Source organism: Filicampus tigris, chromosome 1 (assembly GCF_054856515.1).
Source record: "Filicampus tigris isolate MCC_2025a chromosome 1, RoL_Ftig_1.0, whole genome shotgun sequence".
Taxonomy (NCBI): domain Eukaryota; kingdom Metazoa; phylum Chordata; class Actinopteri; order Syngnathiformes; family Syngnathidae; genus Filicampus; species Filicampus tigris.
This window is the reverse complement of record NC_141217.1, coordinates 16,164,542-16,175,000: the sequence shown is the minus strand read 5'-3', so window position 1 is coordinate 16,175,000 and position 10,459 is coordinate 16,164,542. Positions and strand designations below refer to the sequence as shown.

The window sequence follows — 10,459 nt, the reverse complement described above, 5'->3', positions numbered from 1 at the left end:
AACCTTGTGAGTTATTTTCTCTTCTGTTTTTTTTTTGTTTTTTTTTTACCGTACACTTGTACAAATACATTTCTGTGTTCTTTTTTATCTGTGGTTTTCCTTGGTTGCTTCATACACTCTGATGCGGCCAGGCTGTTATTCTTTGTTTCTCACAACTCAGTTCCTCTAATGTATAGGAAAACAGCTGCAACAAATTGAGAGAAGAAAATACAAAGAAGTTTTCGGGGTCTGTTTTATTTGCAAGCGGAATATCTACTTATGTTCAATTTTATGAACATGTAATTATGATGTAAGTTTCAATTTTGTAGGCATTAAGGACCCGTGTGCTAGGATTGATACCATCCAGTGGCATCTATTTTAGTTATGTGAAAACAACTTGAAGCCAAGCATATCGTCGCTGTCGTGTGAAAAACACTCGTCTCCAATTTTGGAAACTTTTAAAATTTTTACTTTAATGCGATGTCTGTGACGCGGAAACATGATTCATGTAAAAATAAGAAAATGAAAAAAAAAATGGAGAGAAGTGTTTTTCACATGACAGCGACGATATGATACATTCACTTTGTATAACGTTTGTCGTCGTTGGGGTCCCGGCTGAGCTGGAGCCTATCCTAGATGAATTCTGGCGAGAAGGTGAGGTACAGCCTGGACTAGAACGTTGAGCTAAAGTAACTGTCTAGTAGCAATTGGGAAATTTTGGTGTCAACAAGTCATGTTGAAACCTCTTCCACAGTCATTCTGTCATTTAGATAAGCCCATTCCAAATTACAGCTTCATTGTGTTGCGAATAGCACTGCATATTTATGAAATTAATGGTCTACGGTACTTTGGTTGTAGTCCAAGTCTTGGCCAAATGCTTAGAAAACAGTAGATGGCAGTATTTAGTACACATAAGATAAACAGTAAAACATAGCCACCGTATTTTATTCCTTATTTGTACTGAATTGAGGTGCTGTGTTATATTAAAATCCTTGTACTGTACAGTAAAACTAAATCCTCTACATTTGACACACCACAGAGAAGAGGTTGTTGTTAACAACTTTGGCAAAAGTTGAATGATTAAAAAAAAAATCTATATAAAATGATTCCTCCAAAAGAATGTTAAAATCAAGCAGTTGTCTCAGCTCTTGAAGCTGCGTCCGTGCCCGCTGAATGATCTGGAACTACAACTCGCTCAACTGTCAAATGTCATTCAAATGCCGCTCATTTTTCTTTTGCCAACATATCCCTTCATGTTTGAGCCATGAAAATATCTGCTTGGGCTAATTTACCTGATGAGCCAATGGCAACGGTCACGCCAGCGCGGGTGCTTGCAGCTGTATGCAGCCGTCAATATGCAGAAGCCCACAGCTTTCCAATTCCTTCTTTTTAGCTTTTGTTACTAACCGGAGATAAATAACAGGCCAAGCAACTACTGTATAATAGTCTCCTCGATGTCGTCATTTGATGGAGACATCTGCTAAAGATGATGTCACGTCATTGACGTGTGTCTCAAATGCACCGTGTGCATATCAGAATCACCACAAATGTCCACTTTGTGCTTTATGTTTCAAATGAGATTAAATTCAAGTCAAATATCAAGACTGTTAGGCTGAATAACTTTGCTGATGCGCTGGGGCTTGTATTACCTTCAATTGGATGCCATGAAAACAGAAATGTACAAAAAGTGTTTGAGCCTAATGTTTTATGTATGGGTATTTATTTGTATATGAACCTTTAAGGTTATTTCAAGAATATAAATATATAAGTCTGACTTCACTTTAAATTTGAATACAACACTAACGCGGTTTTCCTTTTCGTCAGGTTGTCCAAGGCTGGGCAAGGAGTTACCAACAGCGACGCCCTCTTTTGACCAAAGATGCCTGAAGAATCCAAATCATGAAAGTGCCAGAGAATACATGCACTAACCACTAGCATTTTTTTTTTGCACCCCCAATCATAAAGTACAAGCAAGACAATGGTAATATGTTTAAGGACGCATTCAACCGTCAACATATTTAATGCAAAGTATTTATTCACAAGCGTTCACTGAATTTCAGTGTCCAGTGTTAAAACAGGTACATATCCGGAACACGCACATTTACTTTGCTCACATCAGTCTCGTGTGCAGCGCTTGCTCATCTATCTGGCTAGGAGAGCATTACTGCACATTCTGCACCTGCCAGTTTGTTGGAATTCATTCTGTACTGCAGTTTTTGCAGTACTGCAGTTTTTGCAGTACCTTTGCAAAACACCATCACATATTAAAGCAAGGAGTTCAAATAATGCAATTTCTGAATAAGTGAACAGCTGTTAATGAATGTATATTTAATCTGAGTTTCACTTTATATTTCAATGAAGGAATGTCTGTGCTCACTTTTGTTTTCATTTACGCACAAAATCACGACAAGCCCTGATCTGGATCTTTGAGTGGTTTTATCAAATCCTGTGAGTCGCTTAGAAGGCATGAAAACCTCAATACGAACATAAACAAGATCCGGTATTCTTCTGAATGACTCCTGCTCCAAATATGTCCTGTGCACAAGACATGGCACCAGCAAAGATTCACCTCCAGCCAGAGACGAATGCCATCGTTCTGACTGTACTCGATGATAGACCCCACCTACTTTATTGCCCTCGACTGTTTGAAGCCACTCTGGATTGTTTGTTAGTGCGGATGTATCACATAAAATTTGAGCAGTTCAATTCATTTGAACAAGTTATGCATTGTGTAACAATGTACAATGATGCCAGAGCTGTGCTTGTTACTGAGCCACTGTGTTCCACTTGAACCCGAATGGACAACTACTGATGTACATTTGTCTGCACTGTTATGAAGCTTCATTTTAAGTTTACTGAAGAAAACATTTGTTAAAGTAGACTTTTTTTCTGATGAAATAAGACTGGAAGATGGCTGCGTTATGAGTAGTGATTACACTGGTGGACTGCTGACAGAAAATATACTTTGACCAAAAGCCTTTTGTATTGTTTTTCATATAGATATTGCAATGAAAGAACTCCTCAAAACACCTCATAAAATGTGCTGATTTCCCCGCTAACCTAAATGACCCAGCCAGCTTGTGGCCAAGTATTAAAAAAAAAAAGTTGAGTTTCTTGCTTGAACATACTCATTTCCAAATGTTTCTAGGTTGTCTGGTCGGAAAGATTAAAAAAATAGGGATATTTGCCTTTTTGGTGAATTTTCAGGATGAACAAGAAATGCAGATAACCATTATAGGTTAACTTAATTTGACCTCTAAAATTTTTGAAGGGATGTTGAAACTGTTCAATGATTAAGTAATTTTTGCAGAACTTACTGATTTCAAATAGCACAGCAAAATACACTTTTTTTTTTTTTTAAATTGCTCGGATGTTCACTTCTGTGGCTTTCTATGACCCTTCACTCAAACATCAGTGACCAGTCTCCTCTGAGAAAATCCTGTTTTAAGCCTGCATTGGCAAGATTCAGCTGATCAGTTATTAGGTCTTGAACAGTAATGACAAAGAGAATTATTTAAAAACACCAGTTCTAATGAAACTAGTAAAGGTAATCAAATAACATTGATTAAAAGCAAATTTTAAACAGTGATGGCTTGATGTGTCCGTAAATGCATTTTTGACACTGCTTTACAAAAATGTCTCTACTTTTATTTTCCAAGCACATCCGGTTTTTGGAAGTTTGACCTCTAAAAAGCTTGTGCAATAGGGATTTTCATTTTACCATGCATTGCCATTCTCAGCTAGGACGTTTCAGAAAAAAATCCAGATTGCTGAACCTAACCCTGAATTCATAAATGCATGTAGTACAAAGTATACTATATTACATAACGCTATCATTATGAAAACCTGATGTGGTAGAGAAAAAAGCAAGGGCAAACTTGGAATCAATGTAGAAAAAAATATCTCAAAAAGTTTTGACTTCCATCCCCAATTTAAAAAATTTGACTAGCGTAATGGACCATACACCACTTGTGAATTTTGCCATTCTGATCATTGTTGGAGAATGGCAAGTCGGATAAAAAGTACAGAAACGGAGCAGTCAAATTCAGTTCTCCTGTACAGGTTATGGTGAATTAAAGGTTTATCTTGAAGTTTCAGCTCAAAAGCCAAAATTGCCAACAGACCAATCCAAAGCATCCTCAATTCCTGCATTGAACAAATAACAGAACAACGACAGAAAATTATCTTTATTGACCATTTTATCTCATACAAATTGTAGGGCACCATAGAAAATATATACATTGTACATTTATATACGGTGTCCATTTAAAAGAATGATCCCATCCTCAACAGTTTACAGTATATAAATGAACAAATGTAGATGTCAGTTTGCGATGTGAATCAGATTTTGTGGACGTTGGAAAAAAAATAACCACTTCATGCCGTTTGCTGGGCAGAAAGCAGGTAAAGTGTCCAACCTTAAACTGTTTCAGTGCACCAGAAGAAAAATAAAAACCTGCTAAACTAACACAGTCAGCAAACACAATTGTAAAGCTGACAAGTCTCCCTGACTTGCTTCTCACAGACACACACACACACACACACCAGCCAATATGCAAGCTTCAGTTGTGAGCAAGCTGAGGCCTGTTTCCATCAGGTATATTTAAAAGAAATAAAATGTTTGTAATAAAAAAAAAAAAAAAAAAAAAAGAAACCTGTCTGACTCATGCCAGAGTACACAGTAACACAAAACAGTTAAATGCAATGATATATATAAACTGCTGAATGAGGTATGAAAGTCCAGGCATTGTGTAGTCAGTTTGCAGTTTTCCGGGTTTATGACTAAAGGTTGTAGCAGCTGAGGTGTGTGGAAGAACTGCAAAGTGGACACTTCATCATTCTTTTTTTTGTTATTGTTGCAGAAAGCAAAACATCTTTTAAAAAAAAGGTGATGGGAACCACGCTAGGTGAATATGTGGGTGCTTGGTGGCAAAAAGAAATAAATGAGCAGCCCTGTCAGTGAAGTACCAACAACTTTCGATTTTATTATCAAACTGCTTCTGGCTGTACAGTTTGTCTTTCAGTTGACTGGGCGCGTGCACAGGAAAAAACTGTCTGTAAAAAGCTCCCTGAAGAAACGACACCGATGCTCCCAACCTGGAACCCTATACTTTAAAATTGACAACACTTGAAAAGAAGCAACACACACTTAAATGGTATGAAACTGGAAAGTAACACAAAAAAAAAACCTAGAACTATTGTTGTCTCCCCCGCTTACACATCAATGACAGAGGAGGCCGTTCGATACGCTAAAACCTAAAATGTCCTACATGAAGGGACGTTCTACTTGTGAGCGGTGACATCGGGAGGGGGGGGGGGTGTATATATATACATATATATCACCAGTGACCTATTCTCATCCTAAACACTGAAGCTCAACTCCATCTAGCGTACGAAGCGAAGGATAGGTTAAACCACGTCACACAAACACGAGTATTGGTAAAAATCACCTTTGTCCTGTACAAAACAGAGAAACTCTACAGGACCTAACCATCTCAGACGCAGGTATAATCAATAAGTAACATTGAGTAAATAGGAAAAAAAACAACAACAAAAAAAGACTACAAACCATCTTTCAGCAGAAAAGAAAATACACTAGGCCCCTAGAAGCCCACCTTCTCCAGTATAAAAGACTTGTGATATCATGACATAGAGAAAAGGGCTGTCGGCTGTCATGTGATACTTATATCTACGCTTGCGCAAGGTCCAGCGTTTTATCCAGTGCTGTTGCATGAGAAATGTACTGTTGCCGGGAATAGTGGTCATGAAAGCGGCACTGTTGTTGGAAATACAGTCCAGTTATGGTTAGCATTAAGTCAGTATGTTGAGTGAGGTAGCATGCGTTGGTATTACTGGTCCTCTTCCTCTTCCTCCTCCTCTTCTTCTTCCTGCTCCGATGACTCCTGTGATGCCTTCTCTTCCTTATCCTACAATGAGATGGGGGGGGGGGGTTTAAAAAAACTCAGTCTGTGCCCAACCGAGATGCTAACTCAAGTCTCAACAAGTCTTTCGTTAACTTGAGAGAGAGGATCAATGTTATTCTAAATCTTGACAAACCACTGTGGCATGAAGACGACCAGGGGAGGAGTCAGTGAGTCATGATGGTGGACTGATGAGTCACAATGAGGCATCCAGCATCCTTCACTCACTCCCAACCGGCTGTGTTCATTCATAAAAATAAGTGCGGGGTAACTGCGGGTCATTGGTCCATGTGACTAATGTGATCCAGGCGGCAGTCCGAGCACACCCACAACTACTCGTGCACATAACACACTTTACTACGAAACCACGTCATATTTCTTGATGGAACAACATGGTGCTGGTGTTTTGGTGTCAACTATTATGTAGCTGCAGCAAAGAGAAAAGCTCAAGTGGTGTTTTAAATAAACTATAAATACATGCTGCATTTTTGTTAGGCGTGGAGGTTAAGCTACCTTACTACACTTTGTTGTGTTCCAACTATTAAACTTGCCAAGTAAGGAAATTGGTTGAAAACTGTTATGAAAAGTGACAATGGAAAAAAATTTGGGATCTTGTATATGGAGCATGTAGCTGACCTTTGACCTCTTTGGCATAATCGAGTCAGAAAGTCAAAATTGGATTGCTACTTTTATAGATCACCCAGGCAAATTCAACACAAGCAGCAGTGACTACCAACAGAGTCAAAGTCAAAATTCTTGGAATAAAAAGTGACTCATCTTGAAGGATTTTGGCATGCGCATGTGGAAAATTTTGTGCCCGAAAATGACCATTCCAATTCTAATTCAGTTAGTACAGAAATATTCTTACCTTCTTGGGTCTGCCTCTGCGTTTTGCACCAGGAGCAGGTTCTGCCTTTGTCTTGTGGGGGGGGGGGGGGAGAAAGTGTGATTATATAAAGTGCTGTGCAAAACTTTAGTTTCAATGCCATCATGCAAAATGTATCTGCCCCACATTATGGTTTATGATATCAAAAATAATTGCTGTGGAAAACGGGTTTGTACTAACTGCCTGAAAAAAAACAACAACTTTTGAACAGCACTACACATCAGCAGTAATCCGGTTTGCCTTAAAGGGCAATATGTATATCAAACACCAAATAATATTTGTTTTGCTTCTGGCTGCCAGCAGGTGGCGGCAGAGTTTATGCAACAAGATATGAACAAGGGGCACTGGGTTCATTGGCTATTATCTGGAAGGCCAACAGGAACTGCACACAGGGCACTCCAGTTCGCTGGCCACCTGGTCTGTGGCTCAGAGACAGCTGGTGGAAGTACGCACTGACATAAACCCTCAGACACTTAGCCTTCCTTGCTAACCCTATATCACAGACGCATGCATGAGTATTTGCCTTCCCTCACACGTACAGTAGCAGCGAGGACAATGTACATGGGGGAGTTAGAGGGTTCAGGGCGAGGGAGAAAATCAGCTGTTGCTATGGAGACAACAGACTGAGAAGAACTTGAACTGTGTGCGGGCTGGGGGTGGCGGGGTGGTGTTTGGTGTCAGTGTGGAAACACTATTGCAGCCGCTGCATCTACGTCACCCGTTGCATGACACGCTGCAGGATGCTGCAAGACAGGAAGTACACTGCGAGTATCACTCGGTACTTCCTGTAAAGAAAATGGCGTTTGCAATAGGAAAGCCACGCATGACCATTTTTGACAAAAGGGGAAGCAGTAGTAACAGCAAAAATTTCACAATGAACTGAGGGACATCCTTGACAGAGCTTAGATGCCATGAAATAGTCCCAAACTAGAAATCAAGAGGTTGAGCAGGCCTTAGCATGTTCTGGTTATGACGTGGTCATCCAGGCTAACGATCCACTGAAGCCGTTACTTTGCTTCTTTGTGACGTGATTCATGAAGACATCATGGACTTACTTTGCCCTTGCCGACGGGCTTGTTTTTGCTGCCCTTGGGTCGTCCTCTGGGCCTCTTTGAAGTCGGGGATCCGCTGGGCTCCTGAGAATCAGGACACTGATTTTAGCCCCCCCCCCCAAAAGAAAAGAAAGAGAAAACCACAGTGAATAAGAGTTGCACACAATTTACCCTGTAAATGACTTCAATGAAACAGACACACCTAAACATTCCTACACTGCAAAACATGCAAATAAAAGGAATTAGGCAACCGATATATATATATTTTTTTTTCAAAGGACCATATCTTTTGACTCCACTACTTTTCTTGTGACAACCTGCACTTGTGAGCCAGGTTACGTAGAAGCATCTCTGATTGGATTTCAAGCTTGTTTACTACTGCAGCTCTTCGCCACCAAAGCAATTCAATACACTGTGCAGCGTGGCCATACCAGCCACTCTCAACCTTGCGATCTCAGACATTGCATAAGGAGTCGAGGTGGGTCCGAGAGGGTTAAAACCGGTTTGGGGGTGTTGGGTTACAAGTTCCTGACAAATACAGGAAGTTTGTTGATGGGGGTGTCTACACCTCCCATTAATCATGGCTGAAGCACACATACAAATTGGAACTATTACCGGTGAACTTGCAGCAACAAAATCAAGACTTGAAATTCACGTGACACTTGAAATGTGCCACTAGAACACTAGCTTTATACAGTAGCAAGACACACTTTGGATGATGTACGGCTATGCTGGACTACATACCCTGAACTGATGAGTCATGCAAACTTGATGCGCTTCTCACTAAATGTGCACCTGAAAGCTTTTTTCCCCCTCTCCCTTACCTGAGTAACTTTGCGGGGTCTTCCACGCCCCCTCTTCTCTGCCTTCTCCTTAGATGACACTGTCCCCTTGTCGCTCATATTTACTTCTCACACCTAGAAAATAAAAACCACACCTGGTCAGAGTTGCTTGCAAGACAACGAGCTGAGCTCACTTAAATGGGGGGAGTGGGGGTGGGGGAAGGGTGGTGCAGGCGGGGGAATGGGAGGGGGTCCCAAAAAAAGGCGCAAAGCCACGATGCATCTAGCTCATAAAATCAACGCTTCCCCGTGGCTCTATTCGGTCCCTCGTGCGTTCCAAAGCGCAGCCCACGCCGCCTCGCGGATCTCAGTCGAGCCGGTTTGCATGGTGCAGACATGAGCCGCAGGCCTCACCGTTGCATTCACGTACCGACCGCATCCCGAGGCTCATGCATGTTTGCAACCCAGTGGTACACACATGCACATAAGCTTCGTGTGTGCTTTTGATATCGCGCCCTTCTTACATTTACGCACAAAGATAAAGAATCATTTTCAAAAAAAATGAGGCCGAGAGAGCGAGCGAGACAGCGAGATGCGCGTCGTGTTTTATGGCGGGCCAACAGCAACAATGGACGGCTTCTCATTGAAAGCATGTCGCCTCCTCTCACTGGAGCGATTGAAAATATTCTCAAATCGCTGCGAGGGTGCATAGCTGTCTGCAAAATGTGCACTCACCTCCGCCGCTCAAGTTTAACCTCCAGCCTGAATTACACAGCGAAATATCCCCTTTAAACCCGGTGCTTATACCCGGTTAAAGAGCCCTGCACCGACCTACAAAGCGCCGCGTTGAGTCGACACACAAACACACAGCCCGCCCCCTTTAAATCCAAAGCTAATGAAGCATTAAAAGCAACTCAGCATTGAGCAAGAGGCAGTCTTTTTTTCTCAGATACGATGCGTTTTTCTTACCAGCAGGTTAAGCGGTTTATTCCAACGTGGTCCTAAAAATAGCATGTGCGTCTCCTCTCCTGCAGATAAAGGAAAAGGCGCCAGGCAGTCAGGAGGAGTTTGGGGGCAATATAAAGAGCCGCCCTCATGGGAGCAGGAGGACTGGGGGGCGGAGATATGATAAGTGGGCCACCAACGGCACTGGACCGACTCAACCCCCAAAGTCACCCCCCTCGGACTAGGCCACACAATAAAACGTATGTGCACAACTTGCCCCACACACACTACAACTACTGTCGAACATGGCGCGCAAATACAATGGAGGGGGGTGGGGGGGGGGTGTTGGGGAGTGTTAAAACAAAATGCAAAATGTGCTTGCTTGTTTTAAATGGTACACTGTATATCCCCATCAAACTCTTTACAGCGATAGAGATGATTACCATAGTTGTAATTTCAATATTTATGAAGAAATGAAGAAAAGGGAATTTTGTTAGCTAATTTATCCGACTACAATCTCCCCTTGTTTTGGTTTCATCCCAAATCATTTTGTTAAAGGGACACTTGGATCAGCTTAACATAATACTTACACTTATACAATAGGTTTGCATGTAAAAATGACATCAGTACTAAAATGCCCACCTCAAAAGACTCTGTAGTGATTTAAGGGCTTTTTTTTGTGATTAGGTTTATGACAAATTTCCCCGCCCCTTTTTGGGGCGTGGCTTATGTTATGTTTTCGGTCTCAGCTGTCCAGTCACGGGAGGGAGCCAAGCGTGGTAATATTGCTCGCTTTGTCAGTTCTGTTGTCTAAAATGGCGACCGATCGCCAAAAAAATGCAAATGCACATTAATACTCTTGTCCACTTCAACCTGTAAAAGTGTAAAAGTGTT

At 41.4% G+C, this 10,459-nt stretch overlaps 2 protein-coding genes across 5 annotated transcripts in view; one reads left to right on the top strand and one right to left on the bottom strand.

Moving 5' to 3' along the window:
- Positions 1-2,954, top strand: part of smim29 (small integral membrane protein 29) — a 5,575-nt gene extending 2,621 nt beyond the window's left edge. For all 3 annotated transcript variants that reach the window (XM_086012634.1, XM_086012714.1, XM_086012799.1), the window contains exon 5: positions 1,804-2,954. In XM_086012634.1, the coding sequence (XP_085868760.1) occupies positions 1,804-1,866 (63 nt within the window). In that variant the 3' untranslated portion in view covers positions 1,867-2,954. The remainder of the gene's footprint in view (positions 1-1,803) is intronic.
- A 1,981-nt stretch (positions 2,955-4,935) lies between these two features.
- hmga1a (high mobility group AT-hook 1a) lies at positions 4,936-9,753 on the bottom strand. Of its 2 annotated transcripts, none has more exons than XM_086012420.1 (5): positions 9,590-9,753; positions 8,663-8,755; positions 7,842-7,937; positions 6,769-6,819; positions 4,936-5,906 (listed from the first exon to the last, which is right to left on the bottom strand). In XM_086012420.1, the coding sequence occupies exons 2-5, from the start codon at positions 8,738-8,740 to the stop codon at positions 5,829-5,831; spliced, it is 303 nt and encodes a 100-aa protein (XP_085868546.1). In that variant the 5' UTR covers positions 8,741-8,755; positions 9,590-9,753; the 3' UTR covers positions 4,936-5,828. The 2 variants fall into 2 exon arrangements, with proteins under 2 accessions (XP_085868546.1, XP_085868633.1); XM_086012507.1 differs by lacking the exon at positions 9,590-9,753 and adding an exon at positions 9,356-9,513.
- Positions 9,754-10,459: the final 706 nt, after the last annotated feature.

Coding starts and splice junctions, on each gene's coding strand:
- hmga1a (XM_086012420.1), bottom strand. CDS start 8,740: ATGAGCGACAAGGGGACAGTGTCATCTAAGGAGAAGGCAGAGAAGAGG. Junction 7,938..8,662: donor GACCCCGCAAAGTTACTCAG/GTAAGGGAGAGG, acceptor GGCTAAAATCAG/TGTCCTGATTCTCAGGAGCC. Junction 5,907..6,768: donor GCAGAGGCAGACCCAAGAAG/GTAAGAATATTT, acceptor ATCTCATTGTAG/GATAAGGAAGAGAAGGCATC.